Below are 15,823 nucleotides of genomic sequence, written 5' to 3' on the forward strand. Positions count from 1 at the left end.
CTAAGCGAATCACGATTACCAAGAGGCAGTGATCCTCTATCGATTTGCCATCTTGCGAAATAATCGCGTGCGATGATGCGGCAATAATCGTTGCCGACTTTCCCGAAAATCCTGTTGATACGATCCCCTGATTAGGTAGCGTGACTTACGGATCCTGGGAAATTCGTCATACCTTGGCGGAAATCCTTTATAAAGGATGATCTCAGGTTACCGCGGGGTTCTAATATGGGTGGAGAAAGAAGAGGATGATTCACGAGTTTGGTTGGTGGCGAGCGACGCATCGATGATAGAGGTGGAAGAGGAGGCAGATTTGCGATCAGTCAACGTATTCGATGGGATATAAATCTTGAGGCGGAGACTTGGAGCGCGGCGACGTACCATGTGTTTCGATGAACAGCATCTGTACACGAATCGAATATACGCGAGAAGAGAGAGTTTCTCCTCTCTCCCTCGTTTCCACCCCTTTCACCAGCCGCTACCCCAACAGACCTCGACCACAACGCTAATTCACGGTCGGTGACATCTCGTTGCCTTCGTAACAAGTACCATTGTTCTGGACGACTCGATCGGACTCGACGGCATCGCCGTGCCACCCTCGAGCGCAATGCCCCGTGTCCGAAGTGCTACCTGGTGAAAGAAATTGTTCAGTGAGCAATTTTTAAAGTGGATCGAGGCGCGCGGTGTATAATTGCTTGTTTGAAAACAAGCACGCGACCCTAGTTTTCGAACGGATCGAATGTCGCAGATGTCGTCGCTGATCATTTTCACGTGTTTGTATAAATTATTCGAAAAATTACTTGAATCCGTATAAGAAAATACGGCGTTGAAACGAAGATTCCGTTCAATTTCCTTTTTATCATCTATCTGAATCGATTGTCGAGACAAAAGCGCTCAAAGTTATGGTAAATGAATGGACCCACATCTTTTCTTGGAAGAGGCGCACTATCTCCAGGAATCGCGACGTTTGTCTGGATTTTAAGATAAATCGGTACGGAGCAGAAGATCGAAAGAAGAATAGAATAACAAAGGTGGAGAAGATATATATCCATATTATTTTCAATTATCACTCCGGGATTTATCGAACGAAAAGGAAACCTTCGAAGTTGTAGCAACGTTTTATTTCTTAAACTTTAGATATATTAACTCTTTTTTTGGATACATTAGCGTGTTAAAAAATTGAAGGAAAGAAATTGGAAATGATCTCGAACGAGAGGATGAAAATATCTACTGATCGATCGTTCTATTCTGGTGCAAAAATGGACGTACATTTGGCAATGTAAATTCGTAAGCGAGGCGAAGGTGCGAACGAACTGAGCGTTTCGCAATAAACAGGCATAATTGGTCGCGCACCGCTCGAATAGATACAAGCAAATACCATCGATACCGGCCCCGTCGATTTCGGTGGCGGGCGGCTCCGTGTGTTCGTAACTTGTTATGAAATGCAAACACGTTTGTATTTGAGCACACTTTCTCGCTCTCTTTCTCTCCACCCCGTCATTTCTCTCGTCGCTAGCAACTACCGCACTCTCCTCTTCCGGCACCGCCTCTCGCTATCCTGTATGCAAAGCAAATGTATCATATCACACGGGCCCCCAGGGCTGCATTACAAGCCCGATCATAGTATGTTTCCAACCATATTAATACGCCCGTAAAAATGCAACCTCTATTTCGCGACTCGGCCCAACTAAACTGCCCGCTAATTCCATTTGCTGCCCTGCCCGCCGCGCTCCCGACACCGTTCCGCCCACTCTCTCGTTTTTTCTGCTCTCCGCGCGTCCTTCCTTCTTCCCCGATAATTTATACACGCGCGGTTCAGCTTTCCATCCTCAAATATTGATGGAAACGTTTAAACAATACGGAACGAATACGGGAAAATAATATCCCGACGCGTTATTTTCCTTTCCACTACGAGTAACTACGATTCGAATAAATTATTTCATTATTTAACGCGGGATATCCGATTCTCTCTCTTTCCTTCTTCTCCTAACGCGAATATTTCGAGCGAGAGCGTTTTCTCTCGCGCTGTTGCGTATCGTTTTTATCGACGGGGAAATTAATACCGAGATGGAATAATCTGCAGGCACTCGAGAGGCGATGCCGAAGAGACGAGCGAGCCTCGATGTAAGGGTTGGAAAGGCGTAAAATTAGATCGGAGTATCGCGGAGCGAAACGATTAACTCCTGCCTTTATTTCCGTGGCGGACACGAGCGAATCGTTTCCGTGGCGTATGTTCCGGATGAACGAGTAGTCGGGGACCGAACGAGTGATAATAAAAGTGGAACAATCAAGGGGCACGTGTAAAATGGGGCGCGGGCGAGAAACGGAGGAGGGCAGGGAACGCCCGCCCGTGTCTCTGACGTAGGATCTCGTTGGATGGGCGTACGAGATGGAGACGATAAAAAGCAACCTTTACGGCGTGACGGAATTACCACTATCCACCATCCGCCCACCTTTGCTCCCATCTCGAGCTCACCCTTATTTCTCCGCGTATAATTGTGCCACCACCGAGATTGTACCGTTCCTGTTTCGCATCACGAGTATACCGCCATTACTACCACTACTACTATTGCTATCGCTGTTGTTTTCTTCAGAAGCGCGTGTGACGGAGAAAATTACGAACGAACCAGTCCCTGGATACGTAAATAATGGGAAAAATTAAATTGATCGGCGTTGACCTCGACGAGGAAAGAGGGAGAGAGAGAGAGAGAGAAATCCCTTTCTCGATATTCACAGCGCGACGCTTTCGGTGTGGCGACGGACGTAATACGTGGATTTACAGAGAAAACAAGGAAACAAGGTGTCCGAATTAAGCGAGCTGTGGAGCAAACAGTGGATATTGCACGCAATGTGTCGCGGACGGGGCCTAGAATCAGTCCTGTGTAAACAAGTTAATGTGCGAAATACACACATCCCAAGGTGGCTAATATTGCGAGAACGTCGTCGGACAAGACCCTGACGCATGGTCCTTTCGTAGAAAGCGTTACTTTGATTGCCACTGGGAGAGAGAGCAAACCAAAGATATTGCACCGCCACCGTCTAATGTCCTACAATGGCGTGATACAAACAACCTGATCGTTTTACAATTATTACTATTTAAATCCCTTATTTTTAATCGTCTATCTTTCCCTCCCTCTCTCTCTCTCTGAATTTTGAGCTATCGAAAGATCGATTCGACGAGAAATTTAATTCGAATGTAATTAAATACAATTGACGTTTAATTTGAGCGAAAGAACGATCTTGCACGAAAGCATATTTGTTTTTCGAAATCGATAACCAATAAAAGGCGAACGATCAGCAGCGGAGCGAGTTTGGAAAAAAAAAAAAAAAGGAAAAAAAAAAGGAAGCAAAAATATCGGGATAATTATTTTAAACATCACGAACGATCGCACGAATGCGCGAAACTCCACGGATGGGTGATCACATTCGCGGGTTTCGTTAGGGGGAGAGGCACGCAGAGGGATCCGGGTGCGTTTACGCAATTACTTGATATTACTGCTCTGGGCATCGGTAACTCTACTAGCTCTCTACCAATAAACGCATAATCTCGTAATACCATTGATTTTCAATTCGTTATTTACCCGCCCTCGGTGGGGTTCTCAAATGGAAGAAGTGATTTTGCGCAGTTTAATCGGTTCGTCGATTCAAACCTTGACTAACCGACCGTAAACTCGCGGCTCTCGCCGCACTTTTCCGATATATTTGTTTCGAAAAATATTCGCTCGCCGTGAAATCGATCGTATTTCGTAATCGCGCGGAACGATGGAACGATCTCCCGAGATCGAGGCCCCGTTCCCCCCCTCCCCCTCCTCCCCCCTCGAAACGAGATCGCAAGAAGGACGGCCGAGACAATGGTGAATTTCCGGAATGAGAATCGCGGAACGTTTACCACGAGTGACTGTTCGATAATTACAACAAAATACGTTAATATCACCCTCCCTGTATGAACCGGCGTTCAGGTGACCCTTCGTGGCGCATCGGTCTGTGCGTCGATGCAACAGACCGTTTCAAATAGGTAATGCATGCGATATTAACATTGGCAATTTTTCGTATTAATTAACCGGGAATATGCGGTGGCGTCCAATTAAAGCCGATAAAATGTGTATACCGCACGGTGTATAGCGATCCGAAAGAACCTTTTTGCATGCCCCGTTTAATAAATAAAATAGTATATTCGTATACTATACGCGGCCCACACTTATCGTCCCTATTTTTCCCGATGGTGCTATAAATGCCATCGTCTAGACTGACGATGATCATCATTTTCCTCGTTTCCCATTCTCGCGCACATCGTTTCGACACCTAATTATTACCTATACGTCCTGGCCCAAGATTTTTCAACCTTTTCGTTCCGCGCACGAATGGTTACGAAGATCTCGCTCGTATCATTAGCACGGAGAGGGGAAAAAACTCGAAGCGAGGAGAAATGACGGTATCCGATTGCTTCCTCCAACTTCCTGTCTACGTTTCCTTTCCCGAAGCGAAGGAAAAAGCTCGTTCTTTTTTTTTTCAATCGCGAAGCAGAAGAAAAAGGAATATGGGGAATATTTGGCGAAGTTTCGTCACGACGAGACAAATACCAAATCGATATTCCAACGAGAGTTGAACGCCTTTGTTGCCTGACGTCATCGTCCGTCCGTAAGTTTATGCAAAGGGGTGGCAGGACATCGGGTTGGCGGGCAGTGGATACCTACATAGGAGAACAAGATGGCGTCTTCCCATGAGAATTCTCGAACGAGGCCGCAATCCAGCGGATACACGTCCCGTCGACAGCGTTGGAAACCTTCCCCTTATCCCTCCGCCCTCTTCCTCTTCTTCGCTCCCTCCCTCCTCCTCCTCGTCCTTCCCTTTTTCACCACCGTTTTTGTTTCTCGTCCTTCCGCTCCTTCTCTTTCCCTCCCCCCTTTCTTCCTCTTCTTCCACGGACGTCGTGCGTGGCTCAGACGTATTTGGCAATGTCTGCCAATCCTCCTCCCGTTTCGCCAACTTTTCTCCATATACACGCACGCACGATCGTGAAAACTTAATCAGCCGCACGTTGGCACGCAAGTATCATCGGTGAATTAGCTGTCGAGCATTGGCAGGAAAAAGCATTGCCTCGCTAATTCGATCGGGCCTGCAACGACGAGATGGGACGTTCATTCTGAAACGGAAGAGAGAGAAAAAGAGAAAGAAAGAAGGGAAAAGCCAAAACGTTGTTGTGCACGCGTTTTCATTCGTTTAGAATTCAATCGGAAAGAAGGAAAATTACTGGTAAATGTATTTTGGGAAACGAGAAATCTTCGCATTAGAGGCGAAGGGTTCGAGATTCCATCAAGATAGGTTTTGTATTAGGGATTATAAAAGCAAGGTGGCGACGTTTGAAAAGACAATCCGGCGGAGTAAGTTAGAGTTGGGGCAATCTTTGGTGTACGCAGAGTAGTCGGAGCGTGTCCCTACGGCCCTCGTGGGTGTCCTATCTTCGACTGGCGCATTCTCCATCCCCGGAACACCGTATCGCCTCTCTCCGGAACGATTTCTCGGCCTGGATGCATCGTTACACTTTGGCTAACTGGCCGAATTCCCCGCGTTCATCCCCAAAACGATCGGCTAACGACTCGGCGCACGAGCACTTCCGCCCCTCGACAAACCTCTGATCAAATCGCCAATGTACGGGGTCACTGGTAATTCGTAGTACTTAGTGGCCATGTCGATCGCCATCCCGTGAAACCTCTAACGGTGCCCGCACATTGTACGCATTTGTACAGATGAGCATATCCTTCCTTCGTAACGCGATCCCCGCAATCTTTTAACAACGATCGAGTTTGCAAACAATAATGATTAGGATGGAGAGAGAGAGGGAGAGAAATAGAGAGAGAGAGAGATGTGATAAATGAAGGCTCGTAAAGGAAGGGAAGTGAAACAAATCTGTCGCATTATGGGTATTGAAAGAAAATGGAAAAGCGGTAACCGTGGTTCAGCTGGTTCTATCCACTTATATCTATATACATATACATGTCATAGGGATCGCAGAATGGTCAGCAACGTATCGAGTGACCGTATCAGCTTATCACTAATTCACGTAGATCCCTGGATATAAAAATAATTTGGTTTATGGAAACAGACGCGTCCTCCCCGATCTTGGTGGGAGGGGTTTACTTGCGGTTGCGGTTCTATGTCGATCTGGATATGGAATAAATCATGAAGCGTTTCCTCCAACAAAATGTATAGAAATTTCCTCTATTTTCGTGTATATCTTAATATCCGATATCTCTGCCTTCGTCGCCGTTTATTCTTAAAAATAACGATAAAATTGAGATTACAGTTAAAAATATTGCGACGATCGTTACGCAAATTACCTATTTCAAATTACCTATATATAGAAATTATATGAATATTGAATATATTACGATTTATTCAATTCTAAATGTAAATATTTTGAATAAATGATGCAATAAATGCGTTATTCGATTATAATTAAATTGCGCAGCTTTAATAATGTATGCAATTGTTTGAATCGTTATTCATAAATTCATGTTATTCGTAAAATTCCGTATTAATTTTTCAATTTTCCCTTAATTTTTACCTTAATTTTTACCTTAACAACCGGACGGATTAATTTTTTCCTTCGATAGGAATATCCATTTGAGAAAATTCAGATCTCTGCAAATTATTTCCCGGAAAGAGGGATCATCGGGGTTTGTTCGCCCATCCGTGCACAGAGATAAACCGTGTACGCGAGAAATGACTATGAAGAAAAACGCAATGGCTAATGACGTTGACGCGGCAACCTGTTGTCCACCACCTCCCTTTTGAATGGGAGCGTACAAGCAGGATAGGCGTGCTAATAAATGGTCCCGTCCGGAGCCGCATCTGCGTAGGAAAAACTTTACCCGAAAAACTTGAGCACCCCTTAGGGGGTATTGCGCGCCCCCGCGTACTCCCCTTCCGGAACAGAGGCCGGTATTATCATTATAATCGTGCACCGATGCGCTGATCAGCCGTATTGTCCCACCAAATGCCCAGCTTCCAACTGGACGAGAGCATGCACCGTCGTCGTTTCATCATTTTTTATCCTTTTTTTAAAAGAACGAAGAGAAGAACCTATACGCGTACAACACCGTGCTCCAGTAGCAATAAGTGGACTTACGTTTCGAGTCGCTTCGCGTTTTTCAAATCAATACAATAGGAAACACGAGCAAATGAGAAAAGTGGAATTTCGACTCTCGAGGCGACACGACGTTCGATTCGAGTTCGTCGTTTCACAAGTGGGTTTAAACGTTTAACGAGTGACAGGTCGACGGCCCTCGGCAATCTCCTCGCCCTCCGAGACAAAAATAATCACGCATCCACTTCACGATTCGCGCATGCGACTGCAAACAAACTCCGTTATAGAAATCGAGGACAGTTCTGCTCGACGCACATGTTCCGAATTCGTGAGGGCTGAGCCTGCCACCCCGCATAAGCATCACATATGTCGGAACATCTTTGGCAGGACCCCCGTTGCCTTGGCGGGGATATATGGAACGTTGTCGGGGTTCACCTATGTATGGTATTACAGTGGGGGCAAATGTGGTAGGACACGCCTCTGTGTTACGCTTTCGAACAGTCTAACCCCGCGTCGCACGCGAAACTGCCACCGTCACTGGAAAATCGAGGACAAGTGCACGCATTATCTTCTCCCTTACGAGCGATGACAACGATGACATTTGTATAACAAGCGGAGAGTTGAGAGGCCTTCGTGGATTTCCTCTTCGATATTCCGATCGTAATCCTTCGTTAAATTCTTCGTTTCGGCGAAGAACGGAATGGAGGAAAGATCGACGGTTGCCTTTTTTGGGACATATGCAAGTTTTGTTCCACGCGGAACAAACAACGGAGACCGAAATGGAAATATTATCATAGCTTAGTAATAGGCTCGGAACGTCTCGGCGTTAGGGTGCATCGAAAAGCAAGCGAATAGGGCCGACCCTACCGATTTGTAATTGGATTTGCCCGATGCGGTGATGTTCATTTGACATCATTGAGACATTTAGCTGCGTTCACACCATTTGCTGGCGGATTATCCGAATATTTGAGGAATCGTACGACCGGGCATCGCTCCAATACTCGTGTTCCTCGTTTACGGTTTACGTAACAATCCCGCGAATGCGTAGAAGATGAAATTGCGATATGAAAGAAACTCGATCGAGCGCATCTAACGATTTGTAAATAACGAAACCGGGTAATGCGTTGCTCGAGAAACGAGGTAACACGGGAACGAATGTATTATAGGCTATCGAAAGTGCTCGAATCAAATGGTATTTGATCGACGTGGATATTAAATTTTTTTGTAAGGGAATTAAGAGGTTTTTTTTTTTTCACTTATGAAACAGCGAAGAAGCAAAAAGTGGCAGCTCCACTTCTAAATGGCCTCTCATACTCTAGACTACTCGCGTCGTTGCCATAAGATGGCAATGTTACAGGCCGTTGGGCAACCAAGAGGGATCCCATGAATCACGACTGTGAAAGAGAAACGAGCTTCAAAAAAAAAAAAGAAAAAAAAGAAAAGAGAAAAAGAAGAAGAGAGTGAAACCGGTTTGGCACGCGCACATTTCGAACGGTTTATAATGACGCCTGCAGACCCTCCTCATTAAACTTCATTATCCTACCATGTGATGTACATTTATCTTCAATCCTTTTCACGCGTCCCATCAACCAACTCACAGTCGACACTGTCACCGGTTACGTACAGCGACTATACGGACAACTACCCTCGTGAAAATATCAATAATGCGATAATCCTCTTTGCGTCACGGTGTTTTGCACAACACACTTTAATAAATTTCGTTGTAACATTATATAGGAATATTGATTGGAAAGAACAACGACGCAATTGCGAAAGAAGAATTATAACGATATCTCTCTCTCGATTTAACGTTTTATCGCGTTTTACTTGTTTTTATTGTTTCGTATCTCTATCTTTTGTATCTAGCGTATCGCATAAATTAAATCAGATTCTCGTAATACTTTTCGAAACCGGTTGAAAATCTTGCGTCTCAAGTGTTCGATCGATGCAAAAATCTTCGAAGTAAGGGTAATAATAACGAAAAGATCGTAGAGGAGAAAAAGGGAGGCAAGTCAAATTACCCGACGCAAAACGCATTATCTTTACTTGATAGACCCCGCACTCTCTAACCAGTGACTCTCAAACGCGAATCTTCTCGAGAACGAATTTCAATGGGATGGGTTACCGAGGAGAGAATAAATATTGAGAAACCTCGCGGACATCTAACCTCCTCTTTGTTTCCCTTGTTAAATTTTCGATTTACTCGGCCCCCCTCCCCCCTCTAACGCATAAATTTATTCAAACGAAACGTACATTTCCGTGGCACGGGATACCCCAGCAAATCAAACTTTACTCCTCGAGCCTCTCATCCCATCCAATTAGCCACGAATCAAGTTTTTAACTTACGTTTCACGTGCTTTACATTTAAACTCGCCGTTGATTGAGAATTACCAAGAAATAATTAGTTATACGTATAAAGATGTATCAAACGTGGAAAATCATACGCGTCCTTCTCGCCGACCATTAACAATCGACATTTTTTTTTTTAAACTTTTTCAACAATGACGCGAAAAAAGTATTTAAATACTTTTTTCGAACAAATGAATTTCCAGGGGGTGAAAATTAATAAAGTCGAACGATGTATACGCGGTGTCGAGATGGCCAGGACATAACAGAGTACGACAGTAGATGCGAATAAATGGTTCGGACGAGTTCTAAAGTAGATTCGGGCAATTCGTCGCGCGCTTCTTCCAGCTGCGGTTAAACGACGATGTACAATGATTTTTCCTCGAGTTGTCGCGTCGATTAATGATCCGGAGAGAACGGTGTATCTCTCCGATACGAGCATAAGAACCGACGAAAGGAACAACATCTTCTTTGAACGCTTATTCCTTCGAAGACAAGTGATAACCAGGTGTAGAAAATTACCAAGAACGCTAAACCTGACAAGAGAGAGGAGGATCGGGTGGAGACCAGTTGCTGGTAAAGCTCGCGATGGTCTCCTGAGGGAGAGACCATGGATTTCCCCGTACTTGATTACGCCTCGATAAAAACTGGGGCAGGCTAGGTGCGAGTTGGATGGAGGCAGCTTCCACATCAGAGTGAGGTGTTTCTTCGCGATACGTGACGCACCTGCCATTAAATGTCCCCACGTCGAGATATAGCTTCCTTGCCCAGACGTCCACGTCTCTCCCGAAAAGGACACTCACTGCTCCGCGCCATCGGCCTGTATTTCAGCATACCAACTTGCAAATACTCGGAGGACACCGCTCATTGGCGGCGATTTTCTTTTCAACCGCGTCGATCGTGCCCCCTTCCTTTTTTTTCGCGTCGTCTCGAAAAGCCGTCCAATTTCTTTCGCGTATACGTGGATTCGAGCAACGCGACGGTATCGAGAGAAAAAGGTCTCGATCGTATCGTGCAAAGTTATTAAACATTCGTTCGATTTACATTTCTGAACGTTCGCTTTTAAAGAAACTGTTGATGCGTTGACAGTAATCTATCCGAGAAGTATTGCATCCGATAAATATACGGAATATCACCGTATAATAATAAGTGCAGCATCGATGCCATTGTCGAATAAGAAACGGATCGAATCGAAAGAGAAAGGGAAGAAGAAGAAGAAAAGGACTCGGAAATCTTAAAGTAAAGGAATTTTCGCGTTGCGGGAATGGGAAATTGGTGTCTCTGGAATGGGTTATTTCGAATATCGAGCATGAGATCGGAGACGGGACGGCGGAGAAACGTGAGTCCAACCCTGGATGGTCCGCGGCGCGCGGCGGAATGACAGCCTCGTGACATCGCCGTCGCGGCGCCACCGTGTTCGGGTCGGCGGATGGGCGTCGGTGATGTAGAGACACGTTGGAGGCGATTGGCGGAGAGAGAGGCGGTGGATTGGAGGAAAATCGAGGATGGGCAAGGCAACGTCGGCAGGCTGGTCGTTGCGCCGTGTCCGTGGCGGCCACACCCACCGAGAATCTCGAGGCCCGTCCCCGTTGGGACCCGGTGGCACGCCGCTCGAGCCGGCCCTGACACATTCGACAAGCGGCGCCGTAACGGGAAGCAACGCGCGGCTAGGGACCTCGAAGGACCTCTCTTCTGGTCACGAGACACCCTACCGACACTCTCGTGTCCACGATATACGCACCACGCTACTCAGATTACCCGCTGCTCCACGCGCGTATCCCAACCTCGATCTCGCTTCATCCCAAGTGGATCGTTCCACGATCTCGGAGGAGTGGCGCGCGTTCACGCTGGGGATCTTGGATCGAGAAGGAGAACGAGACCGGAAATTCGAGGAGAAATTTCCCCTCGAAACTTTGTCCGCCGTTTCTTCGCGACTACGTCGTGCCGCGCGATATAATAAGTGAGACGACGACGACGACGACGATGGAGAGAGTGAGCGAGTTTAGTGACTGAACGCGAACCACGACGAAGCCGAGACGACACGAACGGACGCGAGACCGTTGTTTTCGTAAACGAGAAAAGAAAAGACGGAAGGAGGAGAAACAGTGGTGAGTGGAAGGAAGAGAGGAAGAAGCGAGGGAAGGAAGGAAGGAAGGAAGAGACGAAGAGGGAGTGGTGTCGACTGGTTGGAAAAATCGTTTGGGGAGAGGTGTGACGGAAATGGTCGTCGTGTCGGGGGCATAGATCGGAACATATGCATCGATGATCGAGGTCGAGAGACTCGATTGATGGTCTCCCGTGAGGAAACGTGGCGGTGGAGAGGAGCGTTCTGACCGAGAGGTTACGATCTCTCTCGATCAGCCGCGGCGAGGAAGGTTCTCGCGAAGGGTGGCAACGAGAAGGAGAAAGCCTGTTGCCCCAGGAGAGTCCGTACGGCCTCACGACGCGGTCCGACGAGTGGAGCGGTCTCCTGCCCAGCTCCACGATCGTGGGTGCTGGGGGGTCGCCATGGCTCGGACTTGGCGCAGGGGGTGGCACGGGGGCTACCACCGGGGGCGGAAGCCCCGTCGAACTCGAGGGCCACTGGGGACGTAAGCTGTACGGGGCGAGTGTAGCTCCACCACCGCCTCCGCCTCATCACCACCCGCGGGCGCCTCTCGTTTTCGCGCCTCAGGACATGAGGCAGATACTCAAGGAGGAACCGGTGCCACGTGCTTGGCCACAGCCCGCGCTCGCCGACAACGGAACGTGAGTATACCCCTCCTTTCTTTTTCTCTTTCTCTTTTTTCCTCGCTTCTTTACTCCCTCTCTCTACGTTCCATCTTCGTATCTCGAGGTAATCGTAACGTCTCGGGACGAGAGTCTGTTTCGTTCGTTTTCTTCGTTTCACAAGCACGAGTGATATATCGTGTCGTTAAGGATTAGATTATTCGCGTGGATCGGGCAAATTTTCCAGGAGAACGTGCGCGTCGAACAATTCCGAATCGTTTGATTTTCTTGGAAATTTGCCAAAAGAATCGGCTGGGAAACGGAGAGAAAAGCATATATATTTCGTAAGTAAATAACGCGCCATCGCGGTGTCGCGATCCGTCGGACAGAGAGGTCGAGTATCGTTTACATTGCGGCGAGGGAAAAATATTTACACGAATATTTGCGAGGAAAGATAAATTTGACGAACGAATAATAATTTTAAAACGTCCGATTAGTTGGACATAGATTTTTCTTGTCGTTATTAACCAAGCGTGAGACGAAATTCTTGAAGATATCGGGGCAGAAAAATATCGAGAAAATATCAGCGTCGAATCTAAGAAGAGAGGATCGGAAAAACTCTTTCTTCCCCTCTTTATTTTTCTCTCCGAATTCGAAGACACGTCCGAATTATGACGCGTCATCGGGGAGCGACAATGTCTCGTGGTATTTCGTGCCACGCGAACAAATATCCAGTTTATCTTTGGAAACCGAGCGTTTCAAAGCGGTTCACACGTAGCTGCATTTGGCGAACGATAAACCGTGCTTTATTGCAGCCTCGCTTAAGGGATTTGTACGACGTGCAAACGACGAAGGTACAGATACGCGGACTCGAGGAGGTAAACCGAGCGGGTTGGGGGCTCGCTAATCCAATAGCGGTTCTCTTAACTAACCCCTTCCAAGTGGCGTGACACGGGAGTGGGCGACCGGAATCGAGTTAATGTAATTGAGAATTTTAGCGCCTTTTGCTCTCCTCCCCTTCCCTCTTTCGCTCCATCGTTTTTCCTCCGGGCTATTCCGCCCTTTCCGCGTCTCGAGGAAAAACCGAAAAATTATCGCGGCTTAACCGCGAATTTTATACTTGCATTTTTTTCTTTTCTTCGATATTTTATCCAATCGATCGAGCTATCTTCGATTGAAAAAAAATAACGGAGACAATTTGCTTCACCGCATGGATATCGATTCGAAAGAGGAGAAAGAGAAGAGAGAGAGAGAGAGGAAAAAAGAACGAAACAACACGACTGAATTAGATATATCGGTTAAGCGAGGAGTAATCGAGTAAAATACGGACAATGACGTTGTTTTTAACGTTAATTCGATCATCCTGCTCGTTGCTCGATGCGCGTAAAATTTCGCGTTAATACAATTTTATACGCGAAGCGAACTCGTTGTAAATTAATAAATATCGGTAATACGCGTAACACGATCGCGTATTTTATATTATGAAAAGCGTTGAAATTTCATTTTACGTTCGAATATCTATCCTCGGCGAATCGGTTAAAAATTGAATAATCGCGAGTCTTTCCGAACCGGTGCTTGATCGTAACAAAGGGAAGAGAAAATCGGCCCAAGACGAGTCGAAACGTTGAGCGTTGGGATCGGTTTCCGTTCAAATTTACCGTGGAAAGTTTCATTTCCTTGGCGAAGAGAGAACGGGCGGTGTACGTCGACTCGAAAAGAGGGGGTTGCGAGCGGGGTTGGCGAAACTGTTTTAAAACTCCCAGCAAACAGACATAAACTCTCACGCTTTTTAAAAACCCCTAAAAAAGTTACCCACCTAATGAAGCAGTAAACCATCCGTGGTTCCGAGCGAGGGACGAGTTGCGTGGTCCGTGGAAAAACAATGACTTTCCCCGCGACTCTAGGGTCGAAAGTAAAAGGAATATACGACGAAGGGAAAGTTGTAAAGCGATTGTTGCTCTCGCAAATCGGTGAATACGTTTTACGTTTTACCTAACGTAATCGCGAAACTTTACTTGTATTATCCGCAAAGTTACGGAAAATTTTCGTTTCGCGAAATTAATTCGAAAAGAAAAGTTGAAAGAGGCGCTCGTGCATGCAATAAAAGCATACGTATACATATATATATATATAACAAAAGCGCGTGCGAGTGTGGGTGAACGAATTAATAAATTTTTGTCGGACGAGGCAGTGAAATACGGCATTAAATTGAACAGCATCCGCGGGAACGCGGACTAGTTGCGAATTACATTCGGATATATTACAAATTGCTCATTATCTCCACGCGCATTATGAATCACGTTGGGTGCAAGCGTAAATAGACTGCGCTTCGGCCAACTCGTAATAACTAACGCCCGGTGGTATACATTAACTGCGGATTTATTGTAATTCTCCGCGATTGCTTTATCCACGAATTCGTAACCGTATCCGTGGATTCGTATTATCCGCATATTTCGCCCGTAATGCATTGTGCGCAAATAGCATAGGTTGCGGCTCGCGTGTAAAGTACAGAATATAGCCCGGACGATCATTCGACGATCTGCGCTTGCAAATTGCCAACGCGCCAATATTTACACCGCGATCAGCCAAAAATTGTAGTTCTACGTTTTCGCCAACGCAAATCGAGAAAAAGATACACGTTTCTTTTTTCTCTCTCTCCTTTCTCAATATCTCCACGAGTTTTCTCTTACTTTCGCAGCGATATTTAAAAGGAAAAGTTGGCCGTTATACAATTATGAATACACGCGACGAATGGCCGAATTCCTCGTTTTTAACTTAGCGTGGGTCCCGCCCGATTTCGCGAACTGTTTTCCTTAAATCGGCATTTTCCTAAGAACGCAGAGAGCGTTGGTGACGTCCCCGCCAGCACACCAATGGGCGCAGCGATGCAGGGAAAAACTGGTATCGCGCGAAAAGAACACCTATCGCGTCCTACATCTTCATTTGCGTATTTGGCGCGCGGCGAGTATCGGGTTATCTTTGTCGGCCGATCGAATCGCAGAATCGTTGCTCGAGTCGCGAGCTCGAAAGAAAAGTTACGCGGACAGGGAGTTGTTCGGTTGTGCCTCGAGGCCGAGTGCGAATGCACGTTGCGCCCCACCGATCAACCTTATCTGCTCTCCGAAAGCGGCCGCGTGGCAAATTGTTCTACGTACCTGCCTGCGAATCCCGGCTGCGGGAATCCGCCAATCCCACCTGTAATTAGCACCTCCGTGTCGCTCGCTGCGGCCTCCAAGCGTTGCTTACCCGCCACCTTCTTTCTAAGGACACGCGCAAAAATACCTCGGTAGAGGGGAGAGAAATACGGGGGGATTACTCGGTAAGGAAAGCTGTTTAAAAGCAAAGCATGTGTCTCTTTTGGATAAAAGTTGTTTATTTTTCACTCTGTTTAATCCAGTGATACAGGCGAGATTTTTAAACATTTCGTCTTGTTTTTCAATTTCGTTGGAATAATTAGCAAGACGCGAAAAATAACGGGGCTTGTAATAAAGAGATATTATAATTAGATCTCAAAATCCTTCGTTTTTTTTTTTTTTGTTTATTTTATCTGCTATACTTTGAAGGGAGGAGGGGAAACTTTAGACAAATTATCGATAGCATCGGCGGGTAATAAAAGATAAGGGGCATATTATTATTGTATTGGAACGCGGACGATCTTGAAACCGCGAAACCGTGGGCCGCCGC

At 46.4% G+C, this 15,823-nt stretch overlaps 2 protein-coding genes across 5 annotated transcripts in view; one reads left to right on the forward strand and one right to left on the reverse strand.

The window, feature by feature from the left end:
* LOC107992403 (glutamine amidotransferase-like class 1 domain-containing protein 3, mitochondrial) overlaps positions 1-5,697 on the reverse strand; it is a 42,983-nt gene extending 37,286 nt beyond the window's left edge. Inside the window, exon 1 of the mRNA XM_017048248.3 lies at positions 5,628-5,697. Within this exon, the coding sequence (XP_016903737.2) occupies positions 5,628-5,697 (70 nt within the window). The remainder of the gene's footprint in view (positions 1-5,627) is intronic.
* Positions 5,698-7,089: 1,392 nt separating this feature from the next.
* The window catches only part of LOC108004296 (transcription factor collier), a 71,005-nt gene continuing 62,271 nt past the window's right edge, over positions 7,090-15,823 (forward strand). The window contains exon 1 of one of the 4 annotated variants that reach the window (XM_062077749.1): positions 7,090-12,178. In XM_062077749.1, coding sequence (XP_061933733.1) covers positions 12,108-12,178 — 71 coding nt within the window. In that variant the 5' untranslated portion in view covers positions 7,090-12,107. The remainder of the gene's footprint in view (positions 12,179-15,823) is intronic. The other 3 variants (XM_062077789.1, XM_062077695.1, XM_062077839.1) reach the window with 3 other exon arrangements.

This window comes from Apis cerana, linkage group LG1, assembly GCF_029169275.1.
Source record: "Apis cerana isolate GH-2021 linkage group LG1, AcerK_1.0, whole genome shotgun sequence".
In the NCBI taxonomy this organism is placed as follows: Eukaryota; Metazoa; Arthropoda; class Insecta; order Hymenoptera; family Apidae; genus Apis; species Apis cerana.